This window comes from Calypte anna, chromosome 3 (genome assembly GCF_003957555.1).
Source record: "Calypte anna isolate BGI_N300 chromosome 3, bCalAnn1_v1.p, whole genome shotgun sequence".
NCBI lineage: Eukaryota > Metazoa > Chordata > Aves > Apodiformes > Trochilidae > Calypte > Calypte anna.
This window is the reverse complement of record NC_044246.1, coordinates 114,279,440-114,307,178: the sequence shown is the minus strand read 5'-3', so window position 1 is coordinate 114,307,178 and position 27,739 is coordinate 114,279,440. Positions and strand designations below refer to the sequence as shown.

Genomic DNA, 27,739 nt, shown 5'->3' with positions numbered 1-27,739 from the left:
ACTATGGCACTGAGTGCCATATCGAGTCGCTTTTTAAATGTCTCCAGGGACGAAGAGTCCACCACCTCCCCAGGCAGCCCGTTCCAATGTCTGATCACCCTTTCCATGAAAAAATTCTTTCTAATATCCAATCTGAACCTCCCCTGGCACAATTTAAGACCCTGCCCTCTTGTCTTACTGAGAGTTGCCTGGGAAAAGAGCCCAACCCCCCCCCTGGCTCCATCCTCCTTTCAGATAGTTGTAGAGAGCAATGAGGTCTCCCCTGAGCCTCCTCTTCTCCAGGCTGAACAGCCCCAGCTCCCTCAGCCTCTCCTCATAGGATCTGTGCTCCAGTCCCTTCACCAGCCCAGTTGCCCTCCTTTGGACCTGTTCGAGGACCTCTACATCCTTCTTGAACTGAGGGGCCCAGAACTGAACACAGTACTCAAGGTGTGGCCTTACCAGGGCTGAGTATAGGGGCAGAATCACCTCCTTGGACCTGCTGGTGACGCTGTTTCTGATACATGCCAGGATGCCATTGGCCTTCTTGGCCACCTGGGCACACTGCTGGCTCCTGTTCAGCTTCCTGGCAATCCAGACTCCCAGGTCCCTTTCTGTCTGGCTGCTCGCCAACCACTCTGTCCCCAGCCTGTAGCGCTGCATGGGGTTGTTGTGGCCCATCAGCTGCCCCAGCTCTCTATCCCAAGAGACTTCTCTGGCAGAAAGAGTCTACACCAGTTGACCTTCTTGCTCTGTTTTCTTCTTCTCTTCCTTTTCTATGCTCAGTTATTTCCCCAGCTTTCTTTGAATCCTCCCTCTCACAATTCCAGCCTTTTCACCACTATTTTTTGTCATCTCTTTCTGAAAAATTTGCCTTCTGCCTCTTCTGTGTCTGCAGAAGTTTAATGAATGAAAAAAAAGGTCATAATAATAGATAATATAGATGATAATAATAAATTACAAACTACAGCATGGCATTATGCTTCTCCTAACACCCAGGGGAGCCTGTTGGCCTGCAGAAACTGGAGGCAGCTCAGCATCACTTCAAGTTACACCTTTTAAACAGGCTCCCCAAGTCTCCTGCAATGAAACAGGAGCAATGCCAGATCCAGCAGTGGAAAAACCTTTAGCTATTTATCATGAACAAGCAGCAAAGACTAATAACACTAAATACTTTCTAAAGAAGCTTGTAATTCTGCCTTAAATAATCCCTCCCTCTTCAGTTTTACGTCTTGCAAATACCATAGATCACTGTCTCCTCTTCCCTGGGTCTTACACAACTTTAAATCTCTTTAAATCTTGCAGTCAGGACTGCTGTTCTTCCACCATAAATTCTCCCCAGCCTAAATATTACTTCAGCAATGACAGAACACAGAGAAGCCACAGCTGCAGCTTCATGAGAGCCTAAGGAAGGGACTTTCCTCTCTTCTTTTGCCCTACAAGGAGTCACAAGTAATTCCCTGACAACACAGCTCAGGTGATGCCCACCTCCAGCTCCTTCAGCCCTGTAAAAAAAAAACAATCCAGGAGTGACAAGAGCAGGAATTTGGAGTCCACTTTCAGCTCTGCCACTGACTCCACCACTGGCTTTCTGCCCCAGCCTCTCCTCATTCACATGAATCTACTCCCTGAGTCCTGTGACATTATTTTTATGAAGAACTCAAGGAATTCTGCCCAAAACCTTTTACAAGAAGGTACCTACCAGTTTTCAGAATTTCCTTCTTGCCTCCTTCTGTGCCTCTCTGCAGCCTACCAAGATCAACCACTGTGCTTCTGATCAATATATTCCATGGCCCTGATAGCTTTTTACTGCCAGAGAGCACCCACTTTGACCTTGCACACCAAGATACCTCTGATTCCTGTACCATGACTGCAATTCCTGCACTATTTTAAAGAGGAGACCAATTTTAATTAAAAAAAAAAAAAAAAAAAGAATGAAAAAGAATCAACCATAATACCAGATCAAGTGGTTCATTCCCTACACTGTTTACCATTTGCTCTTCTCTCATCTCAATTTCTCTTGAACTAATTTTATGTTTTCTTCCACATCACTGATAAAGATATTGAATAGCACTGAGCCAGGAACAGAGATGCTGTGTAATACACCTATCCACTCTATTTTTCCATTAATTACCTTCAAAATAGTATGCTTTTAACTTTGGATAGTGTATTATTCTAAATCGAAGGGAAAAAACCCAAACAAACAAAACCACCTTGGAAAAAAGTAAAGAGTCCTAAATAATATCAGAAGAGCCCCATTCCACAGAGATCTGAGTGACTCAGTCTTTCATGAGGCAAGGATATCATTTTCTGGATGAAGTAGTTCAACAAATCTTTCTCACCTTCCACCTTCAAAAAATGTATTTTCAATGATTTGTCCTTAAGAAACAATTCCAGCCTGGATAGTAACTAATGGCTGACCTAAGAAAGGAGGGAAAAACTGGAATAAAGCAGAAATTCTCAGTTATTTTATGCCATACTCACAACAAACTGGTCCATGTCCCTTTCAAGCCCCACGTTTGGTAGATCAGGCATCATGTGTGCCACCACTTTGAACCCAGCATCCTTGGCTAAATGAAAAGACTCACACACAGCCTTCACAGTGTGACCCCTGGGGAGAGAGCAAAGAGATTCAGGGTCACCCAGACAAATTCTGACATTTTTAATTGAGTTTATTCTCCAGGAAGTGAGAAGGGTTGAGTTTCATTATCCGTTTCTATCCCCAGTAATAAAGTAAACTACACCAGGGGCTAAAAGCAGTCCAGTTTTTTGGTGCTTCTGTAGCAGGTGAACCACAGCAAGGCTCCTGCTATTGAAATCACAGCCTGAGAAGCTTTGGAAAGCTGCTGAAATTCAATTTGGAAAGCCCTGAGACAAGCTGATGCCACAACCTAGGAGACATTGCACCAAAACCTGTGCATAACCAGAACAAAGTATAACCAGAAAGAGTGACATAAGAGGCAGAGGAGAAAGATGGGGCTAAGGAAGCAGCTAGCTAGGAGAAACATCCTGCAACATGCTTGTCAAACACTCAAGTACCCTTTTTAGAGGAATACAAACTCTTCTCAGTTTCCAAGAGGTGTCAAACCTCAAAAACCCAGCCTAGATTGGGACTCTTGAAGGATTTCACTGTCTTCTCCCCATCACATCAAACTCTGCAGGAGTTTGGGGAGAGTGGGAGCATGAGCACTGGCAGGAATGAGACTGATTCTCACCTAACTCATGTACCTCAAGCAAACTCCCTGGCTTAGGAGCCTTTTTCTACCTCCACAATAGCAATCACTACAAACAGTGAGGTCTCCATCCCATGGGAACAGTTGTCCCACAAAGTCCTGGCTTTTGCTCTTCTCCAGTGGGGCCCTCCCAGTGCTGACTGCCACTTCTGGACATTTCCATCCTCTCAGCATCTGTTGTCTTCTTTCCTCTCCAATCCCCTTGTTCTTCCCATCACACTTAACCCTAGGATCTTAGGAAGGGGATCCTTCCTAAGGGATCCTTAACCCTAGGATCCCAAACCAGGGGTTTGGGATCTCTTGGCAGGAGAATAGCTCAGCAGGTGACTCCTCTTTTGCTTGACAACCCTTTGGATGAAAAATTAATGCCACTTGGGCAGCTCTACAACTGCAAGCCTTCTGTCCAGACCCAGTGTGAACCAAACTTCCCTTTTTTCAGGACCTCCTCCTTCCTCTCCACTGGAAGAATCTCCCTCTGGTAAACCTCTACATGTATTTTTATGACTACAGTTTTATTTATGACTTTTTTCAGAAGTATGTGTTTCTGAGCTTGTTCAAGAACAATATTACTCAAGACCTTGAGTAGCCCGAGGGGAATAATGGAGACTTGCTTCATAAATAAAAATTATTTCCTTATTAGAAGTGGAATTTGAGCTGCATCAATAATTTGATTATTTGATGCCTAGATCTGTTCTTGAATATTTTTTCTGCCTCACAGCCACCAAAGGCACTCAAAAACCTCACTAATGACTTATGGAACATAATAGAAAGTAATTTCCAAACAGTTAGCCTAATTGGTTGTAATCTGACATTTTGCTACAAGCAAAATATGAAAGTTTAAAGCCAAAATACATCCCCCACAAAGCAGCAGCAGAACAGAAGCAAAATGAGGTCATTTCAAAAGAAAAGAGAAACTTGAAGCCCCTTTCTCTGAAAGTATATTCCAATTCATTGCTCTAAAAAGTTGGAGGGAGATGTTTGAGTGAACAGCCTGTGTGTTCCCTGCTCCGAGACAGCCCGCAGCGAAGCCTTTTAGGAATTCTGCAAGCAGCTTTGAGAAGTGCCAAACCCCTCTGCCAGGATAATTCCATACACAATTACTCCTGAGTGAAATGAAGTCAGTAATACACCACTTCATTCTTCTTCTGATTCATCAGCAGGAAAGTAAAGGTTCATTAGCAAATCCATAAGCCCAAAGTGACGTGCAGCACCGGGTGATTTATGGCACTGGCTCTGTCTGATGGGACAAAACTGGAGGAAAACTGAAGGGATGGGAAGGTTTTAAGCATTCCACCTCAAGACAGGAAACTCAAAAATGATTTTAGGTGGGGGAAAAAAGACTTGAAAAGCTGCAAAGAAATTAATGGCTCCGTTTACAACCTGTGTCAGAAGTAACTGCAAATGAATCCATCCAGCCTAAGAGTGAGACTGAGCTGCATGCCTGAGGATGGATCTTTTCCTTTGGAAAGCTCTGACATCTAGAGGAGGAATGTACCACCTGTAAATGATAGCTCTTAATTATTGGACTAATTAAGTGGCTTTTCCTGGCTACTGAGAGCTGGAGCTTGATCACTTCATGGCAGTGACACCCTGGACTTCCAGCAACACTGCAGGAGGAAACAGAGTTTGGATTCTTTAAGTCTCCAAAAGAAAATGTCCAACATTTTCTGCTTGGTAATACTGCCTTTAAGGTAGGTATTAACAAAATGTGCTCTGCTTATTGAACCATAATCTCTCTGTCATTACATATGATTACAGTTATTAACCATCTCTGGTAGGTGACTGGAATATGCAGTGAGAATGATGCAAGTTGAGCAAGGGCCAAAAGTGACAAAAACAACAGAAAAATCTCTTTCTTCCAAAACCTAAACAGAATTATTAAACTTTTAATAAATGATAATAAACAAAAGGATATTGGCTTACTCTCCTGTGCACTCTCCTATGACAAGGAGACAACTATCCTCTGCTACCATGCTGGGCCCCTCAGCTCAGGAAGGAGATTGAGGTGCTGGAGCAGGTCCAGAGAAGAGCAAGGAGGCTGTGAAGGGATCCAGCACAAGTCCTGTGAGGAAGGGCTGAGGGAGCTGGGGGTGTTGAGGCTGGAGAAGAGGAGGCTCAGGGGAGACCTCATCACTCTCTCCAACTCCCTGAAAGGAGGTTGGAGCCAGGGGGGGGTTGGGCTCTTTTCCCAGGCAACTCTCAGCAAGACAAGAGGGCAGGGTCTCAAGTTGTGCCAGGGGAGGTTTAGGTTGGAGATGAGAAAGAATTTCTTTCTGGAGAGGGTGATCAGGCATTGGAATGGGCTGCCCAGGGAAGTAGTGGATTCTCCGTGTCTGGAGATCTTTCCAAAGAGCCTGGATGTGGCACTGAGTGCCATGGGCTGGGAACCACGGGGGGAGTGGATCAAGGGTTGGACTTGATGATCTCTGAGGTCCCTTCCAACCCAGCCCATTCTATGATTCTATGATTCTATGAAGGAGTAAGTCACAGAATCCCAGACTGGCTGAGGTTGGGAGGGAGCTCAGAGCTCATCCCCTCCAACCCCCCTGCCATGCCCAGGGACACCTCTCATCCAGCCCAGGCTGCTCCAAGCCTCATCCAACCTGGCCCTGAACACCTCCAGGGAGGGGGCAGCCACAGCTTCTCTGGGCAATCTGTTCCAGAGTCTCAGCACCCTCCTGCTGAAGAACTTCTTCCTCAGATCCAGCCTGAACCTCTTCTCCTCCACTTTCAATCCATTTCCCCTTCTCCTGTCACTGGACACTCAGGAAAAGTCCCTCTGCAGCCTTCCAGGAGGTTCCCTTCAGGGATTGGGGGGGCAGCTCTAAGGTCCCCCTGAGGCTTCTCTTCTCCAGGCTGAACAATCCCAGCTCCTCAGCCTCTCCTCATGGCAGAGCTGCTCCATCCAGCCCCTGGGTCATCTTTGTGGCCTCCTCTGGACTCAATCCAACAGATCTGTGTCCTTCTGGTGGGGACATAGTACTGGATGCAGTATTTGAAGTGGGGTCTCACAAGAGCAGGGGAAAGGGGGGAGAATCCCCTCTCCTCATCTCCTGACCCTGCTCCTCTTGATGCCTCCTAGGATAGGTTTGGCCTTCTGAGCTGCACAAGCACACTGCTGGCAGGTCCCAGTCCTCCTGTGACTCTATTTTGCAACCCCTAGGGATGCTGAATGCTCAGAATGACTGTGGTTCATCTACCCACAAGCATTTCTTCTGGTTATGCCTCACCCTCTGTGCTTGCCAGTGTCATCTTTCCTCTCAGTACTCAGCAGGAAAAGGCACCTGGTGTAGAGAGCACTCCATTTGCTGGGGAAGTTCCTCCATAGGATTACACTGTATTGCATCTGCTCAAGCCTATAGTTTATGAATTCTGTAGGAGAAGAGGTAGGAGCTCTCTTTGGGTACTTGTCCTGCTTCATAAAACTGCATTTATTTATGAAGCAGTTTTAAAAAAAAAAGAAAAAAAAGGAAGAAAATAAAAAGAAAGAGATATGTATGATAGAGAAAAGAATATGAGTTTAAAATAACACATCACAAGTAACTCCATTTTCTCAAGCCATGCTCTACACGATATCACAAAGAAATTTACAAAGCCACTGCAGGTTATTCATTTTTCTAAGCAGACAGACAGCCACAGGAGCAGGGAAATGAGCTCAGTGTTGAGTTTTCAAGCAAACAGGTCAAGAGATCCCACTCAGGATGTTCCAGGAAGCACAGTGAGCAGCCACAGAATCACAGAGAGCTGGGGGTTGGAAGTGACCTCTGGAGACCACCAAATCCAACCCCCCTGCCAGGGCAGGGTCACCTAGAGCAGGTGATGGTGTCCAGGTGGCTTTGGAATGTCTCCAGAGATGGAGACTCCACCACCTCTCTGGGCAGCCTGTGCCAGGGCTCTGCTACCCTCAAAATAAAAAAAAATCCTCCTCATGTTTAGATGGAGCTTCCTATGTTCAAGTTTGTGCCCTAAACCTCTTGTCCTGTCACTGGGCACCACTGAAAACAGACTGAGCCCATCCTCCTCAACCCTTTGCAAGCATTGATCATCTTTTCCCCAGACCAAAAACACCTAACTTCCCCCTGAAATTGTCTTCTCACCTGTTGGTGTCCCTGGCCACGTCCTCATACACACTCTGTACTCCAATCTCCAGCCTTGTACAGCCATAGGATAACATGTCACTTAAATGTCTCTTCAGGCAGTAATCTGGTCTGGTCTCTATTGTTATCCCAATGCATTTTGTCAGGCTTCGTTCTGAATACCTGCAAAAAAAAAAACAAACCCCAAAACCACAACACATTACAACTGTGAAGCTGTCACAGGTGACTTCAGAAGATTTTCCAACATCTTCCTCCAGGTGAGAGCTTCTGCCTCACCACCAGAATTAAAATCCAGGTTCAAAACCACAAATATCCCAGCAGCAAGAGAGCCTTTAACCTGATTGCAATGCATGGATGACACAACAGACAAACCCACACACAGATACAAGCCTGGGGTTTGCTTTGTAGGAAAGGGAACTGGGCTGTGGCAGCCTTGCTGGGCTTTGAAACAGAACTTGTTAGGAAGATGCTCCCAGCCCAGACTGACCCCCAGTGCTCATCATCTGGAAATAAAGTCTGGACAAAAGGGAAAGTCAGAGTAGGGTTGGGTTTTGAGGACAAACCCCAGGCAGCCTGAGCACTACTCAGGCACTGCTGACAGCACAGAATCTCATGTTAGGGAGAGTTTGGTCCAATCAATATATTTTTGTTTGATTCCCAGAGTCTACAGATAAATTGTAGAGACTGGGACAAGATCCAGCCACTTCCTCACCTGGAAATGTGTAAGATTGCCTGTGAAACACCCCCCAAATCACCTCCCTCTGTGAACAAAAGTCATGCTCTCAACCTCACTGAAGCCTAATGCTGAAATAAAATTAATTGTTAACCTTTTTCCCCCCACCTCTCCCATTTATCACTGGGTGTCTAATTATTCCAGCTAACAGAGAACCCTCTCCTGATGACAAATGGTTAAGTGACTGATCTGTGAGAGAGTAAAACAAAAGAAACAAACAAACAAAAAAAAAGGAATCCAAAGCAGTCTTGAACCAAAGTTCACAAAAGGAAACCATCCATCAGTATAACCTCCAACACCAGCAGCAGGGATAATCCTCCTCTCCAGAGAGGAATCACTTCCCTTGATGGGCTTTTCCTGCAGAATCTGGAGGTTGTGTAACAGAGGACTGCAGCACAGGAGAAAAGATTCACAGCAGGAAGAAGGCAACTTCTTCCTCTGAAGGCATCTGAAACTGCAGGGAAGCTGGAGAATTCCCAAACCAGGATGTGGGCAGGATTAACAAGCACTCTTTAATAGTCCCAAATGATGAAGATCTCAGTATTAATATTAAATGTTGCTGAAAAGAGGACACCTTGAGGAAGAGAGTGATGTTATGCTGATACCAGAAGAATACTGCACACCCCCATCACAGGGATGACTAACTTCAGCTCTTTGTTAAGTGTTTTATGGAGTCATCATTTGATTTCCAGCTTCACATAGATGGGAACTTCTGAATCACACTAAAGCTCCAGAGCCAACCTTAGGCCGTGATAGAAGTCCAATCTGACCCCAAAAAACCCCCAAAAAAGAACACCCCACCACTCTCAACCCCTCTGAAAGAAATCCAGCAAAAAAGAGAAGTGTGCTCAAACTCCCAAGCAAAAATATGAATTCCCTTCAAATTGCTAAAGCCTGAGACCTCTGAAGACCAAGATATTTAGGGGACAGACTGGAGTGGTTGTCAAAACAAGCATTGTACAAAGAAATGAAACAAAAAAACCTCAAAAAAAACCCCAAAACAAAACAAAACCATGCAAAACATTTCAGAGTTTGTGGCTCACTAACCCCACAGACTAACACAACACTTGTTTGTCACATCAGGGAAAACATTGCCAATGTGTGATTCATTAACATCAGCCTGAAAAATGCTCATTTCTAAAGACATGATATGTGACAATTAAAGAGAAAAAATTTAGCTAAAAGAGGGAAAAAACATCACCAGAGAACTTGCCCATCCCACCAGAGGGTACCTGCTCATATTAAGCACTCACTAAGCACCATCATGGCTGGAAATACTGAGGGGAGACCAAAAAAAAATAACTAAATCCTCTTTCCAAGCAAATTTATGGCCAAGATTTGAAATGCTGAATATAACAAACCCCAACAGACCCTGAAATACAACATCTATAAGGGCACCAGTGGGACTTCAGTAGCTGGTGAAACTGTCCCGTCCAACACTGTGCTGAAAAGAGAAGGTTGTCTTGGAGGTACCCAAAAACCCCAAAACCAATAGGAACCCAAAACAGATAAAGCAACAACATAGATGGCATTTCCACAAAAAGCCACGAGTCTTTCAAACCACCACAAGTCCTCTAGCTCCCCCAAGCAGTACCAAAGAGCTGCAGTGAGGAACCAGAGCCAGGTTGGTATTCTGTGTCATTAATATAAAATAAAACCATTAATCATGTGGTCCACGTTTAATGAAGGCTACAGATTCCTTTCAACTAATTAGAGAAGAGGAAGAAGTGTGAGACAGACAACCTTCCAGGGAAAGCAGCTCTGGCCACACATCTGCATTTTCCTGAACTAAAAAAAAATTGATTTTTCATAGAATCATAGAATGGGTTGGGTTGGGAGGGACCCTAAAGCTCATCCAGTTCCAACCCCCTGCATGGTCAGGGACACCTCCCCCAGCACAGGGTGCTCCAAGCCCCATCCAACCTGGGCTGAGACACTGCCAGGGATGGGGCAGCCACAGCTTCCTTGAGCAACCTGGGGCTCAAATTCAAGAATTTCTTCCTCATCTCCAACCTCACTCTCCCCTCTTCCAGTTTTAACCCATCCCCCTTGTCCTCTCCCTACCCCCCCATGTCCAAAGCCCTCCCCCAGCTTTCTTGGAGCCCCTTCAGATATTGGAAGGTTGCTCTGAGCTCCCCTGGGAGCCTCCTCTTCTCCAGGCTGAACAAGCCCAATCCCTCAGCCTGGCTTCCCAGGGAGGTGCTCAGCCCTCTGAGCATTTGAGTGGCTCTGCTCTGGACACCTTCCAGGAGCTCTGTGTCCTTCTGATGTTGGGGACTCCAGAACTGGACACACAACTCCAGGTGGGCTCTCAGCAGAGCAGAGCAGAGGGGGAGAATCCCCTCCCTCGACCCCTCTCTGTGCTTCTTTTGCTGCAGCCCAGGACATGGTTGGGTTCTGGGCTCCAAGCACACCCTGAGGGCTCATGTTGAGCTTCTGCTGCACCACCCCCACCCCCAAGTCCTTCTCCTCAGGGCTGCCCTCAATCCTTTCTCCTCCCAACCTCTATTTCTCCATGGGATTGCCTCCACCCAGCTGCAGAACCTTGGCCGTGTTGAGCTTCCTGCAGTTTGCAGGATTCCACTTCTCCAGCCTGGCCAGGTCCCTCTGGATGCATCCCTTCCCTCCAGCCTGGTGACTTCTCCACACACGTTGGTGTCCTCAGCAAACTCCATCCCACTCTCCAGGTCACTGACAAAGATGTTTTCTTCTCTCTTTTCTCAGCTGTCAAACTTTAAACACTCATTTGGGCAGTCAACATGTTTCCTACCTGCAAACTCTGTTTCCTCTGACACCTCACACTAAAAGTGAGAGCCACATTTTATTAGATTTTAAATTCAGAAGCCAAACACCAGTAGTGGACATGAATTAAAAGCTTTCCTAGATTTATATAATCTGTTATTTTATGGAGGGACTTATCAAATAGTACCCATAAAAGCAATTTTGATGATTATAATTAACAATTATTATGATGCAGCATAAAGCTGCATTACACAACTGAGTCAAATTTCAGTGTTTTTTATTTTTAATAAATCTGACTTTAACAATTAGCTTCAACATCTTCCCAAGCAAGGCCAGCATCTCCTTCACTGACCAGGCAAATGGTATGCTAGAAAAAAAAAGAAATACTATACACAGCTTATCTACTAAATACTGGATCTACATCACAGCAGACCTTGATTTTTTACTTTTTTTAATAAAAAAGATCTTTTAATAATATCTCTTACTTTCAGAAGCCAAGACAGACACTCACCAGCCAGCAGAGAAAAAGACAAGCTGAAGTATGCTTAAAAGTAACACCTTTTTTAGTGGAGAAAGCTTCCAAATTTTTAATTATCTGTTTGAGATTCTTTTACTGTTTAAAAAGTGTCTTTTACATCTCATTTTGATTTGCACCTAGTGAGTTGCAGGCTTTTAAATTATTAAAAAGTGATTTCTGTGACATTTTCTATTAGATTTGAGACTGACTTTGCTCACCTCCTCCTTTCAGTGTCCCACTTTCAGCTTTTTTTGCCCTGGCAAATCCATGCTGTATCCCACCACAGAAGCTGCTTCCACAAAGAAATGCTCCATAATATCCTCAGGGATCAAGGTGAGCTCTCCTTCTCCCCTTTCTGAAGACAGAGAGGACATTTCCAGTCCCTGGGAACCTTTTGCTTGTCCTGACCTCTCCCAGATGTGATGGAGCTGCCTCACCCATCCCCTTCCACAGCCTCACAGGTTTGCTGGAAATGCCCAATCTCACCCCAAACCAACACCTACCAAGAGCACATCTTGAAAATAAAGACTGAAGGTTTAAAGCAGCATTTTTCCTGGGTTCTTCAGCACAGAGCTCACCCCACAGCAGACCCACACTTCCTTTTGTCTTTATTTACTGACAAGGTACCTATGGAAGTCCTTCTTGTTGTCCCTGATGTGCCCTTTGCCTGTCTGGATCACTCCTGGGCATCCCAAAGCTCCTTCTACCTTCTGCTCAAACTCCTTTTTCCAGGTTTGAGCTCCATCAGGACTTTCTCATTAAGCCAAGCCAGGGACCTGTCCCACCCCCTCATTTTCCTGCACATCAGGAAGGTGTGAGGAAGCTGTTCTAGAAGATCAGCCAAGCTCACCTTGAAGCTCATTGACCATTCAGGGCATCCTCCCATGAAATCCTGCCTTTTGGGTCCCTGCAGAGGTTCAGATCCTATGAGGAGAGGCTGAGGGAGCTGAACAGGAGCCAGCAGTGTGCCCAGGTGGCCAAGAAGGCCAATGGCATCCTGGGCTGTGTCAGGAACAGCATGGCCAGCAGGTCCAAGGAAGGGATTCTGCCCCTGTGCTCAGCCCTGGGGAGGCCACAGCTTGAGTCCTGTGTCCAGTTCTGGGCCCCTCAGCTCAGGAAGGAGATTGAGGTGCTGGAGCAGGTCCAGAGAAGAGCAAGGAGGCTGTGAAGGGATCCAGCAGAATTGCTGTGAGGAAGGGCTGAGGGAGCTGGGGGTGTTGAGGCTGGAGAAGAGGAGGCTCAGGGGAGACCTCATCACTCTCTCCAACTCCCTGAAAGGAGGTTGGAGCCAGGGGGGGGTTGGGCTCTTTTCCCAGGCAACTCTCAGCAAGACAAGAGGGCAGGGTCTCAAGTTGTGCCAGGGGAGGTTTAGGTTGGAGATGAGAAAGAATTTCTTTCTGGAGAGGGTGATCAGGCATTGGAATGGGCTGCCCAGGGAAGTAGTGGATTCTCCGTGTCTGGAGATCTTTCCAAAGAGCCTGGATGTGGCACTGAGTGCCATGGGCTGGGAACCACGGGGGGAGTGGATCAAGGGTTGGACTTGATGAGCTCTGAGGTCCCTTCCAACCCAGTCCATTCTATGATTCTATGATTCTAAGTCTCTTGTCCTGAACTCTGATGTCTTCATTCTGCTATTTGCATCCCTCAGGACCTTAAGCTCTAACATCTCATCTTGGAGCAGCCAAGACCCCTCAATCACCTCTCTGCAATCAGCAGATCCAGGAAAGAACCTCTCCTAGGTGCTGGATGAGCCAACTCTTTCAAAATATCATAACACACTCCAGAAATCCCATTCCACCTTTTTGTCATTCCAATAGGGTGGAATGTGGTTTAAATATGGTTCATGAAGTGCATGCATCCTAATTCTGCCATCATTTTCATACCTTTTCTTAGCACTCTCTCATATTTAAGCCTTCTTCTTGTTGCCTTTGATACCAAAAACAGCCACAGAACTTTGCAGACACTATATCCAGATGCAAGATGATTTGCCTATTCCAATCCAATTTTCCACTATTTATACAGTCAAGGGTAATTTGGTTGCTGAATCATACAGAAGAAATCTCATGATAATGCAACTTAGCTCCTAAATATTTTCTAGATATTTCGCTTCTTCTCAGAATAGAATCCTGTGCCATTCCTAGAAAAACAGCTTTACAGTTTCCCATAAGAAAGCAGAAAATCACAGAATCAGAGCATCTTAGGGGTTAGAGGGGACCTCTAGAGCTCACAGAGCCCAACCCCCCTGCCCCAGCAGGATCCCCCAGGGCAGGACACACAGAACACATCCGGGGGGGTTGGAAAGGCTCCAGAGAAGGAGACTCCACAACCTCTCTGGGCAGCCTGGGCCAGGGCTCCCTCACCCTCACACTCCACAAGTTTCTCCTCAGCTTGAGCTGGAACTTCCTCTGTTCCAGCTCCAACCCATTATTCCTTGTCCTGTTCCTGGGCACCCCAACAAGAGATTGGCCCCTTCCTCCTGACACCCACCCCTCAGATATTTAGAGACAGTGATCAGATCCCCTCTCAGCCTTCTCTTCTCCAGCCTCAACAGCCCCAGGGCTCTCACTCTTCCTTCCCAGCAGAGATGCTCAAGTCCCTTCAGCACCCTCAGGGCTCTCCCTTGGCCTCTCTCCAGTAGATCCCAGTCTCTCCTCAACTGGGGAGCCCCAGACTGGAGCCAGGATTCCAGGTGTGGTCTCCCCAGGGCAGAGCAGAGGGGCAGGAGAACCTCCCCAGATCTGCTGGACACACAGTTCCTGATGCACTCCAGGATCCCCTCTTGGCCACACTGTTGACCCATGGAGAATTCCCTGCCCACTGGGGCTCCAAGGTTCTCCATGGAGCTGCTTTCCAGCAGGACATCCCTTCACCTGTCCTGGAGGTTGGGGTTATTGCTCCCCAGGTGCAGGACTCTCCACTTGTCCTTCCTGAACTCCAGGAGTTCCATCTCTGCCCAGCTCTCCAGCCTGTCCAGATCTCCTTGGAGAGCACCTGGGTGGCTGATCCAGGAATCCAAAGCCCCCACTCCCTCCAGTGGAAGGAGGATCTGCTGATGGTCCATGATGCTGGTTTGTGGGTGGGATCCTCAGGAGGGACCTGAGGCTGAGAAGCAGCTTGAGGGCAGCTCTCTTGGTCTTGATTACTCTTGTCTCTCCTCAACTGGGGAGCCCCAAACTGGAGCCAGGATTCCAGGTGTGGTCTCCCCAGGGCAGAGCAGAGGGGCAGGAGAACCTCCCCAGATCTGCTGGACACACAGTTCCTGATGCCCCCCAGGATCCCCTCTTGGCCACACTGTTGGCCCATGGAGAATTCCCTGCCCACTGGGGCTCCAAGGTTCTCCATGGAGCTGCTTTCCAGCAGGACATCCCCTCACCTGTCCTGGAGGTTGGGGTTATTCCTCCCCAGGACTCCTCACTACAAGCACACAGCTTCCCTGTACACAGCTTGCTATGGAACACAGATTTATGCCTTCTGTGCCCATCTCCAACATTGAGAGCTCCTCCAAGCCTTTAGAAATTACTCTTTTAACACAAGGCCCAGAGGCAAAACCAAGAGAATCCTATTAGAAACCATTCAGGTCAATGATGGTAATTTCCTGCTATGCCTGTTTTGAAAACCAATTTAAAGGGTGACACGTTGTTCTAGCCTCTTCCTTAACATCAAAATCTCTCCCTGTACCAACTCAATTCTCTTTGAGTTTATGTATATGATCCCTCATTTTTCCACAGAAACCCTTGTCAGCTCACTAACAGGATCCAGTGGCTTATCATGACAATGGAGATGATGGATTTGCCTTCCCTTAATCTTTCCAAACACCAGCCATGCAGGCACATATCCTGCAGGAACAGCATGCTGGCCAAGGCAGATACAAAAAGGGAACAGACTCCAGCTGGGCAGAGAGCCTGAAAAGCAAATATCTCCAGCTCTGAAGGGATTGACCTCAGGATACTGGGTCACAAGAGGTTAAGATGACCTTGTTGGCAACCAAGAGAAGTGAAACTCTTGTTAACTGAAGAGCAAAAGAAGCAAAATAGAGGAAACCCTGAGAAATTAAGACTCAAATTTAAAACTCCACCCCTGAAGGACTTCTATATCCAAGTTCTCTCAATTTTCAGGTTCAGTCTGCTCTAAATATTTATAATGTAAATTTCTTCTGGTACTGAGAGTGGAGATGGATTTTATCTTCTCCACCAGCAACAAACATTTTACAGTATTTCTCCTCCTTCCCTGGAACAGTCGTACTTGTAATACGTGTAATTTGTAATAATAACCCCACATAATCAGAAGAATAATCAGAAATCAAGACAAGTGTAGAGCACAAGATGAGAGTGGGGCAATTTTAATAATGACTGACCACAGAGGTGAATCATGCAAATAAAACAGATGCTGAACCACACAAATGAAGGAAATGAGATACAGAGAAACCCTAAGATTTGCACAGGCGTAGCTATTGTGAGGTCAGATCTTTTCAGCATGATTACAGAACTACCTGAAATAGGGGGAAGGAAAGAAGAGATTACTAATTTTAATCACTGGAGAGTAGTTGAATAGTTGAAGAAAATGGGTACATTCAACAGACCTTCAAATCAGAATCTGTTTCTTAAATAAACTCAGGGTTTTTTTCGATTCAAAAGGCACCCATCTCTCCACCAGACACAGCAGTGGAGGATCTCAGACACTTTCTCACCTCAAGAAAAAAAAAGACAGCCCAGTTCTGCCATAAAACAACTCTTTTAACAAAGGCTCTACTCACTCTCAGTTCAACTTTGGTCAACAGAAAAAAGTCTCATCAGCTGAGAGACCTGAACATCAATGATGTTGGCCCAGAGAGTGGTGCTGAATGGGGCTGCATCAAAATGGCGGCTGTGGTGTCCCCCAGGGATCAGTGTTGGGCCCAGTGCTGTTCAATATCTTTATTGATGATTTAGATGAGGGGATTGAGTCCATCATCAGCAAATTCACAGATGACACTAAGCTGGGGGGAGTGTGGATCAGCTGGAAGGCAGGAGGGCTCTGCAGAGGGACCTGGACAGACTGGAGAGTTGGGATGATCCCAAGGGGATGAGGTTCAACATTCCAAGTGCCGGGTCCTGCACTTTGGCCACAACAACCCCATGGGGAGCTCCAGGCTGGGCACAGAGTGGCAGAAAGGGACCTGGGAGTCTGGATTGCCAGGAAGCTGAAGAGGAGCCAGCAGTGTGCCCAGGTGGCCAAGAAGGCCAATGGCATCCTGGGCTGGCTCAGGAACAGCGTGGCCAGCAGGTCCAGGGAAGGGATTCTGCCCCTGTGCTCAGCCCTGGGGAGGCCACAGCTTGAGTCCTGTGTCCAGTTCTGGGCCCCTCAGCCCCTCAGGCAGGAGATTGAGGTGCTGGAGCAGGTCCAGAGAAGAGCAAGGAGGCTGTGAAGGGATCCAGCAGAATTGCTGTGAGGAAGGGCTGAGGGAGCTGGGGGTGTTGAGGCTGGAGAAGAGGAGGCTCAGGGGAGACCTCATCACTCTCTCCAACTCCCTGAAAGGAGGTTGGAGCCAGGGGGGGGTTGGGCTCTTTTCCCAGGCAACTCTCAGCAAGACAAGAGGGCAGGGTCTCAAGTTGTGCCAGGGGAGGTTTAGGTTGGAGATGAGAAAGAATTTCTTTCTGGAGAGGGTGATCAGGCATTGGAATGGGCTGCCCAGGGAAGTAGTGGATTCTCCGTGTCTGGAGATCTTTCCAAAGAGCCTGGATGTGGCACTGAGTGCCATGGGCTGGGAACCACGGGGGGAGTGGATCAAGGGTTGGACTTGATGATCTCTGAGGTCCCTTCCAACCCCGCCAATTCTATGATTCTTTGACTCAAGTATTTCCATTCCTTCTCACGACAGCTTCCCAGCTCCCTGCTTGGGATCAGAGTGGCAGGATGCCAGAGAACACAGAAATCTTGCCTCATCCCAACAGGCTTAGGAAAGATAAACTATAGGAATGGAGCAGGTGGATTAACACTGCATACACAGCACATAAATCCCGGCCCTTTACACCATATTTCTGTTTTACACATTTCCGAGTAGGAGAGTACAGAAGGAGGGGGGAAATGGAGAAGCACAAGAATAGAAAAAGGCCCAAGAAATAGCAGAAACAGCTCAAAGGCAGCATCAAAAAGAACAATTTAACCAAGAGCAAGAAGTGTTCCTATATATGTTATACATGGATAAAGGGAAAGACCTAGAACAACTCATCCAACCTGATAGTCTCCTGAAACTTGCTGGCAGAACAGTCCAGAATTACTTCAAAAGCAAAGAAAACCTTTGTAAAGGTGAAGATGGGATAAATTCTGAAGTTGCTCATACTACTTGATCACCATTGCTGCCAATCCAACAGCAGCAGCTTCCACAAAAGGTGGTTCCCTGTGCCCATACACGGCATGAGCTTAGCTGGGGAGGGCAACTGCTGCTCATCAACCTGTCCTGAAGAAGTAAAAAAGTTGGAAACCTGCCTTAGGAGAGACACTGGGAGACTTGTGGAAAGAGAGGAGTGCTGGGGTGGGGAGACCAAAAATTTTAGTAAAGGCAGAAGAATCCTGATTCTCTCCACCAAGGAGGTTGCAGCTGCCCCATCCCTGGCAGTGTCTCAGTGTCCTGGTTTGGGGCAGGATAAAGGGGATTTTCTGTCCTGTCCTTTTGCTTCCAGCTCAGTCTCTTGTCAGGAGCTGCACTTGCTGAAACGAAAACTGACCAAACAGAGGATTCCATCCCATACACCTCATACTCAGGAAAAATTTGAGGGATCACCAGGGTCAAACCCCTTCCTGATTCCCCTTCTTCTCCTCTCCCTGTTTGCTTTGCCATCCTGGGAGGATTCCATCCCTTCCTCTGCCTGTGCTCCAGATCCATCCCAGCCTGAATCTGTGTGTTCCTGCCTCCAGCTCCCAACTGCTGCTGACCCCAGGATTCCAGCCTGGACTTTCCCAGGGCTGCCCTGCAGCCTCAGTGGGGATGGGAGAGTTATTGGGGGAAAGGGGAAGGAACCTGGGATCAATTTTCCTGTAGATTTGTATAGATTTAGTCATTTTTTTTTCCTATTTATCATTACTGTTCCATTAAAGCTGTGTAGTTTAGTTTCCAACCCATCAGTCTCTCTCCCTTATTCTCTCTCCTTTCTTTATCAGGGAGGGGAGGGGGATTAATAGAGAGCATCTGGTATTGGGTTTAATTGCCAGGGCAGTGTTAAACCCTGACACTCAGCCCAGGTTGGATGGGTCTTGGAGCACCCTGGGCTGGGGGAGGTGTCCCTGCCCATGCAGGGGGTTGGAACTCGATGAGCTTTAAGGTCCCTTCCAACTGAAACCAGTCTGAGATTCTCTGATTCTACAGCTTTGTGAACAACAAAGATTGGGAGCATCCAGCACCTCAGGTAAGTTCAACACCTTGGGCAAAAAGCTTTCTTGTGCTCTTGACTTCAAGGAGCAACTCAACTACAGGCATTTGAGACAATGATGTCTTGATATGGGGAATTAAAGGTGACACCTTGAGTTTCTGAAGAGGAAGCTGTCAAAATACAGTGTTTTATGTACCACACCCTCATCTATTACGTATATAATCTCCTTTTTCTTGATGCCCAATAGCTCTGCTTTATCACAGTGCCAATCTCTGAAACACAGCTAGTGGTAATTAACACAGCAGCTACAATTTCCTGCTAGTAAACAAAGACAGGTGGCACTTTACTCATCTGACATATTTCAAAAGTGGCATTTTTGATGAGTGCCCAGAGCAGGTACTTCTGAAAGCTCAAATGCCAGTTATGTGGCTTAATGCTGCTCCTTTTTATTACAAGATTTCCATGTGCTTTTTATCACCACTACCAGGAACACCACAGCCTGCTTTGGTTTCTTAGCAGCTTCAGTTTCTCAAAGTTCAGTTTTCAAACACGGAACAACTCACAGTTACTTAACACACAATCATTTCATAGAATCAATCATAGAATGGGCTGGGTTGGAAGGGACCTCAGAGATCATCAAGTCCAACCCTTGATCCACTCCCCCCGTGGTTCCCAGCCCATGGCACTCAGTGCCACATCCAGGCTCTTTGGAAAGATCTCCAGACACGGAGAATCCACTACTTCCCTGGGCAGCCCATTCCAATGCCTGATCACCCTCTCCAGAAAGAAATTCTTTCTCATCTCCAACCTAAACCTCCCCTGGCACAACTTGAGACCCTGCCCTCTTGTCTTGCTGAGAGTTGCCTGGGAAAAGAGCCCAACCCCCCCCTGGCTCCAACCTCCTTTCAGGGAGTTGGAGAGAGTGATGAGGTCTCCCCTGAGCCTCCTCTTCTCCAGCCTCAACACCCCCAGCTCCCTCAGCCCTTCCTCACAGCAATTCTGCTGGATCCCTTCACAGCCTCCTTGCTCTTCTCTGGACCTGCTCCAGCACCTCAGTCTCCTTCCTGAGGGGCTGAGGGGCCCAGAACTGGACACAGGACTCAAGCTGTGGCCTCCCCAGGGCTGAGCACAGGGGCAGAATCCCTTCCCTGGACCTGCTGGCCACGCTGTTCCTGACACAGCCCAGGATGCCATTGGCCTTCTTGGCCACCTGGGCACATTTATTGACTAAAACAGAATTTTCCAATTTTGATAAAGCAACATGGTTTATGCTTCCTAAAAGGTGAAAACAAATCCTTTTTTTTTTAGTAAGTACCACTAACAGATAAGTTATCCATAATTATTATGCTCCCTCCTGCTGTGTCACTTGGCATTAGCAAGCCAGGATGGGCTCTGTGTTCAGAACAATCCCTGTCCTCAAGCACAACCAAACCAAACAACTCCAGAACTTACCCCTCTTCTCTCCTTAATTTGTTTTCCAAGTTGCAACCACCCTGAATGGATCAGACATCTGCAAACCCTCCACAGAAAAAGCCCAGCCCGAGCAGAACCGACGCCGTTCCGCTAAGGCTCTTCAGGCCTCATCAGAGCAGAGTTGTTTGCATGGGCTAATTAAACTCCTGGCTGTAATGACAAGGAGGTAATTTTGTTGGCTGGAAAAGGAAAAGGGGGGTGGGGATGTTGTTTGGTTTATTTGATAGCATTCAAAGCTTTTTAGCAGGGAAACGTCAGGGTTGGAGCATCACTGGAGGGCCCATCTTGGTCATGGCAGCCAGGCCAGAGATGTCCCCAGGAGCTGCTCTGCTCTTACCCTGCTGGGCTAAAAAAATGCAGAATTTCATTCCAAAAGCCATCATCACTGCCTAGTTACAGGGGATATCTAAGCAGCCCCCTGAAAGGTTTGTCTTAGCTCAGGAGGTGGGGAAAGGACACTGAAAGGAAAACCCCGAGAGGACCTTTGAACACTTGCAGGCTCATTTTCAGAGCTCCCATCCATCAAGTTCAAGGCAAAAGCAGCACAGATAACACCTCTGTCAGCTACAAATGATTAGCAAGCTGTAATTGAAAATGCCAGGATCCTGAATAAGCAGATGCTGGAGTGAAATATTTCAAACAAGAAAAACTGCACATGTGAGGGTCTAACAGGAACCAAGTTACAACCTCCTTTTTACAGATCTCAGTCAACACTGAAGGTTTTCCTTGGGAAAAAAAAACCCAACATGTTCCAGCACTTAAAGAGGCTACAAAGAAGATGGAGACTCCTTATTTACAAAGAGTCCCATGGACAAGACAAAGGGTAAAGGGCACAAGTTGCTCCTGGGGAGATTCCAATTGAACACAAGAGGAAAATTTTTCACTCTGAGGACAGGGATTGGAATGGTCTCCCAGGGGAAGGGGTGGATTCCCCACTTTGGAAGGTTTGAAGTCTCAGCTTGACAGGATGCTGGGACATCTCATATACACAATAATATGGGAAAGATTGAGCCAGGTGATCCTGGAGGTCCCTTCCAACCTGACACTCTAGGATTCTGTGATTCTATGATACAGGCAGGCAGAGGGCACATCAGGGAAGTTTTCCTGGAGCTGAAACTCCAAGGGTTTACAGAACAAAAAAGACTTCCACAGGTACCCTGTCAGTAAATAAAAACAAAAGAAAATGTGGGTCTGCTGTTGCAACTCTGTGATGAACACAGGAAAAGTGCTGCTTTGCCTCAGCCTTTATTTGTAAGATCTGCTCCTGCTAGGTGGTGGTTTGGGGTGAGATGGGTGGGTTTGGGCCCTGAGCACCTGGGAGGTATCTCTGCCCATGCAGGGGGTTGGAACTGGATGAGCTTTAAGGTCCCTTCCAACCCAAACTATTCTGTATTTCAATAACATCCACCCACAGCTGTTGGATGCTTAGACTGGAGCAACAGGAGCAGGCAAGCTGCAGCAGCATTTTCCTTCAATACTCTCACAGTTGCCAATTATTTCCTCTTCAGCAAGTCCCTGAGCCTGAGGCAATGTCTTTTGTAGTAGTAGGTGTCTTCAGGACTTAGAATCACAGAATGCCAGCATGACTTAGCAGCTCCCAGTGGATATTTTTCCTATGAATGTGGTTGGTCACTCCTCAGCCTGACTGCACCACAGAGAGAAGTTCCTCCTTTGTGTTTCATTTCCATTTCATCTGACAGCTCCAGTTCTTGGGCTTTACCAGATAATCATCACTTATCCTTTTTTTATCTTCTCCACACTGCTCAGGATTTCATAGATCTCTCTTCTATTACCCTCAAGTATTTTTTTCCACTGGTTCCACAATATCATTCTCCTTACTTAGCCCAGGTTCCAGCTGTGCAGGCAGGGTAAGGATATTTCCCAGTTTGCTTTTTCCTTCATTAGAAATCCTCACACTGAGTTGGTCTTTTAACTAACACCAAGCATCAAGCCTCTGCTTCTCACAGTTATCAGCCTTCAAAATCTTCTTCCTGAGGGGCATTATCCAACTCAGAGATCATTCTCCTCTAGTAAAATAAGGCAAAGTCTTTCTTAGAATCATAGAATCATAGAATTAGCCGGGTTGGAAGGGACCTCAGAGATCATCTAGTCCAACCCTTGACCCACCGGAGCAGTTGCTAGACCATGGCACTGAGTGCCACATCCAGTCTTTTTTTAAATGTCTCCAGGGACGGAGAATCTACCACCTCACCGGGCAGTCCATTCCATAGCCTAATCACCCTCTCCGTGAAGAAATTCTTTCTAATATCTAACCTAAACCTCCCCTGGCACAACTTGAGACCCTGCCCTCTTGTCTTGTTGAAGGTCGTCTGTGAAAAGAGTCCAGTTCCCACCTCGCTACAGCCTCCTTTCAGGTAGTTGTAGACAGCAATGAGGTCTCCCCTGAGCCTCCTCTTCTTCAGGCTGAACAGCCCCAGCTCTCTCAGCCTCTCCTCATAGGGCCTGTGCTCGAGTCCCTTCACCAGCCTGGCTGCCCTCCCTTGGACCTGCTCCAGGACCTCTACATCCTTCTTAAACTGAGGGGCCCAGAACTGGACACAGTACTCGAGGTGTGGCCTAACCAGCGCTGAGTACAGGGGCAGAATCACCTCCCTGGACCTGCTGGTGACGCTGTTTTTGATACAGGCCAGGATGCCATTGGCCTTCTTGGCCACCTGGGCACACTGCTGGCTCATGTTCAGTTTCTTGTCGATGCAGACTCCCAGGTCCCTTTCTGCCTGGCTGCTCTCCAGCCACTCTGTGCCCAGCCTGGAGCTCCCCATGGGGTTGTTGTGGCCAAAGTGCAGGACCCGGCACTTGGCCTTGTTGAACCTCATCCCGTTGGAATCGGCCCAGCTCTCTAGTCTGTCCAGGTCCCTCTGCAGAGCCCTCCTGCCTTCGAGTTGGTCCACACTTCCTCCCAGCTTGGTGTCATCTGCGAATTTGCTGATGATGGACTCAATTCCTTTTCACCCACCTCTTCACCACCCCCCCAGCATGGTCTTGACCACCAATTCCAGCACAGATTCCTCTGGGACACCACTGGTGACTCTCCCCTGATGTGTAAATTGATTATTTATTCCCTTTCAATTATTTATGCATGTGAGGCCTTTACTCCTCTTCACACAATCTCAAAAGAGGCTTGGGTGATGAAACTCATTTTTGGAAATCCAGGTGAAGTTACACATATTTGTCAAATGCTTCAAAGAAAACAGTGACCCAGACATTTTGTTGAGACTTTAGTTCATTTCATTTACCCAGAGTACACTTGTCATCAGGTGAAAATGTGTACTGTGGCAACAAGAACCTCTCTGTACTCCTTCTACACAAAGAAGGAGGTGGTTTGGGTTTTTTAGCAGCTAAAGCAAACAAAAACTGTTATTCTAATAAAGACAAGTGAGGTCTGACACATCAACCAAACACAACTTTTTCCAAGAAAATGCATCAAGTGCTTGTAAAATGGCTGCTTCCTAAGCCCATAAATCTATTAGATAAGTAGATACCCAAGGAGTAGATACCCTTTCCTTCACCACAAGCCAGACACCTGAAGTTTCAGGGTAATGTATGAATGGCAGTAAAAAAACAACCAACCATTCTTCTTATATCTGGAGGTCCAACACACCATGCTGATCAGTCCAGCTCCAGTCTTCAGCAGCCCAAGACAAGCACATCCCTGAGCCACACATGGATGAAATGACAGAATGATAGGTTGGTTGCTCACACACTCAAGCAGCCTTCCTAAACCTCCCATCCTTCCCAGAATCCCAGACTGGCTGAGGTTGGGAGGGAGCTCAGAGCTCATCCCCTCCAACCCCCCTGCCATGCCCAGGGACACCTCTCATCCAGCCCAGGCTGCTCCAAGCCTCATCCAACCTGGCCCTGAACACCTCCAGGGAGGGGGCAGCCACAGCTTCTCTGGGCAATCTGTTCCAGAGTCTCAGCACCCTCCTGCTGAAGAACTTCTTCCTAAGATCCAGCCTGAACCTCTTCTCCTGCACTTTCAATCCATTTCCCCTTCTCCTGTCACTGGACACTCAGGAAAAGTCCCTCTGCAGCCTTCCTGGAGGTTCCCTTCAGGGACTGGGGGGCAGCTCTAAGGTCCCCCTGAGGCTTCTCTTCTCCAGGCTGAACAATCCCAGCTCCTCAGCCTCTCCTCATGGCAGAGCTGCTCCATCCAGCCCCTGGGTCATCTTTCTGGCCTCCTCTGCACTCATCCCAACAGATCTCTGTCCTTCTGGTGGCGACATAGTACTGGATGCAGTATTTGAAGTGGGGTCTCACAAGAGCAGAGTAAAGGGGGGAGAATCCCCTCTCCTCATCTCCTGACCCTGCTCCTCTTGGTGCCTCCTAGGATAGGTTTGGCCTTCTGAGCTGCACAAGCACACTGCTGGCAGGTCCCAGTCCTCCTGTGACTCTATTTTGCAACCCCTAGGGATGCTGAATGCTCAGAATGACTGTGGTTCATCTACCCACAAGCATTTCTTCTGGTTATGCCTCACCCTCTGTGCTTGCCAGTGTCATCTTTCCTCTCAGTACTCAGCAGGAAAAGGCACCTGGTGTAGAGAGCACTCCATTTGCTGGGGAAGTTCCTCCTCATGGCAGAGCTGCTCCAGCCCTTGCTCCCAGGACACTTGTACAGACTTTTGAATGTCCTTTAACTCCCTCTAATAACATTTGAAAATCACAACCAAAGAAAAGAAGCCATGAATGTCATCCTACAAGCCCTGAGAAAAGTAGTCAAAGAAGAAATGGTTCAGAGAGCCAAAAGCTTGAAGGTGCCACAAAGCTCTGGGCTGGCTACAAAAGAGGGGAAGATTCCTCGTGCCAAAGAGCAGCTCCTCTCCTGCTTAAGAAAAGAGTTTACAAGTAATTATGTGCCCTTTCAGGCTACTAAAACCTCCAAAATAACTTCTGAAGTGGGGAAAAAGCCCACGCATGAGAGTTATGAACTCCAAACAGTATTAATTTCAAAACCATTTGTCAGTTTATGATGCAGAAGAAAAGCTTGGGGGAAAAGAACACGCTCAGCACGACAAGAGAAAATTGGAGATGCCTTATGAAGTTTTAGAAAGAATCAAATGCATGTCTCAGTAACAATTTGGGAATTTCTGTCCATTACTCCAAGATAAACACTAAATACTGAGTCCTACTCTTTGCTTTAAGCATCAGCTCTGTGCAGCGTGGTGGCCTCAACCTCCACACTGGTTCCAGGAAGCTGTAGGCTGCATTTGCACAGTATTTCATTTTGGTCAGTTTTGCCTTCCTGGTATTTTCTAACCAAGCAATATAAAGTCTAAAATAAATCAGCTCAGTCCCATTTCATCTGTCCCTCATGTGGATTCCAGTACAATTTTATTTGACCTTTAGTTAAATTCCACCTCTCCCAAGCAATCAATATCAGCTATCCCCAGAGGACAGGTTTTACTCTACAACCCTTTTTATCCAAGTGTACAGCAGCAAGATAACAAATCCCATCAACAACAAACCCTGTCACCAAAGCCCCAGCAACTTGTCAGCCTGCTGCCTCCAGTGCAGCAAAATCTGTTCTAAAACCTCCATGAGGAGATGGCCCAAGGTTTGGCCTGGTTTTTTCACATCTTTGCTGTGCCAGTTTAGTTCAGGGAAATTTGAGAGAGCAACTATTTGAATGTCTGTGGTCAAGTCAATATGATCAATCATTAGGTCATAAATATATAGGCAGCTGATATATATGCAAGCTAAAAAGGGATTTGGGAGATAAAAAAATCCTTGTATCTAAAATTACTGGAGAAAAAAGACAACAGCCTCCTTTATTAAATCTAAAAAGTTGGAAGTTTTCTTGCTACAGCTGATGAGAGACAGAGAACAAGGTGAGACTTGGGTATTAAAAAAAAATCCAGTTCCAATTTCAGTTCTGATATTAACTCACTGTGGCCTAAGGAAAGTTGCAGATACTTAGGAACAACCCCTTCCCAGCTATTGCTGAGGAAAATGGGCACTTCTCCCACTGCAGTGAGGTTCAAGTTCCAGCAACTCCATGCCCTAAAATCTCTTGTGGCACACAGACCATGCCCAGTGAAGAGTTTGCTTCATAGCTTGTGCATCTACAGGGAATTCATCTCCCCCCCAGCCTGACACAAACATCTTGCATGAGGAAGGGAAACAGCTTGATTGCTGCTCTGAGGAAACAAAGAAATTGTGTCAATAAAATTATAAGCAGAACTAATAAAAAGCAGTCATCAGCCAAAACTGCCAATGAAAAGCTATGGCTTAGCTCATCTTCTCTTGCCAAAGCAAATCCCTCACCTATAAAGTTGCAATGAGTTCCCTCAAAGAAAAAAAAAAAAAGGGCTACAAAAAAACCAAACACCAACTTTTTTTCTCTGTGGTTGTAAAACCACAGGTTCAGGAAGAGGATTGCTGCAGCAGGATCCAAGAGCTGAATGGTGCCATTTCCCAGGCTCCATCTGCCATCCAGCAGAGCTCCAGCCAACATCCCAACACCAACTCAGCTTCTACTGATGAGTGAGCTCCTTGCTTTGGAAGTGTGATCCTCTCTGGGGAGCCCCCCCTGGGGTAAAGCTGTGTCCATCTCTGGGGTCCCCATCAGCAGAAGGACCCGGAGTTGTTGGAGCCAGTGCAGAGGAGGCCCTGGAGCTGCTGGGAGGGCTGGAGCAGCTCTGCTCTGGAGCCAGGCTGAGAGAGTTGGGGGTGTTGAGGCTGGAGAAGAGAAGGCTGCACCGGGGAGACCTTAGAGCACCTTCCAGTGCCTGAAGGGGCTCCAGGAAAGCTGGGGAGGGACTTGGGACAAGGGCCTGGAGGGATGGGAGCCTGTGAGGGGGAAGGGTTTGCAGCTGGGAGAGGGGAGATGGAGAGGAGATCTTGGGCAGGGAGGGAGGGAGGGAGAAATTCTTTGGGGTTGGACTTGGTGATCTCAAAGGTCCTTTCCACCCATGAGCATTCTGTGATTCTCAGGTGTGGGACATGGGTTAGTGGTGGCCTGGAATAAGGTGATGTCCTGGATAATGGACTGGAGTGGGATAGGAGAAGGGGGAAGGGTTTGGAGCTGGGAGAGGGGAGATGGGGATGAGATGTGAGGGAGAAATTGTTTGGGGTGAGGGTGCTGAGCCCCTGGTTGCCCAGGTTGCCCAAGGAAGCTGTGGCTGCCCCATCCCTGGCAGTGTCTCAGCCCAGGTTGGATGGGGCTTGGAGCACCCGGGGCTGGGGGAGGTGTCCCTGACCATGGCAGGGGGTTGGAACTGGATGAGTTTTAAGGTCCCTTCCCACCCAAACCAGTCTGGAATTTGATGATTCTCTCTCAGCTTTCAAGCTGCCCCCTCCCCAGCACAGACCCCCCTCACAACTCCAGTGGAGATGGCTCAGTCCCAAGGAGAATGTTCCACCAGCTCCACTTGTTAGGAGAAAAGCCAAATGTTTCTTACTATGCTACTCCCCCCCTGTGAGTGGCATGTTGGGTTTACGGCAGGACAAATACATCAGAGAGGAGACAGAACAACCACAAGTGAGTGACAACTTGTCTCTTCCTAGAAGTGAGGAAAAGCAAAGACCCAGAGAGGAGAACAAGACCTGGAAGGAACAGGAGCATCCTGCAAAAACCTGGTACGAGCTCAAGGAGTGAG

General features: G+C 47.3%; 1 protein-coding gene across 1 annotated transcript in view; it reads right to left on the bottom strand.

Annotated features, from left to right (window-relative positions):
* ELP3 (elongator acetyltransferase complex subunit 3) overlaps positions 1-27,739 on the bottom strand; it is a 129,370-nt gene that overhangs the window by 76,121 nt on the left and 25,510 nt on the right. The window contains exons 8-9 of the mRNA XM_030448574.1: positions 7,310-7,471; positions 2,464-2,590 (exon numbers count right to left, since the gene is read on the bottom strand). Of these exons, the coding sequence (XP_030304434.1) occupies positions 2,464-2,590; positions 7,310-7,471 (289 nt within the window). The remainder of the gene's footprint in view (positions 1-2,463; positions 2,591-7,309; positions 7,472-27,739) is intronic.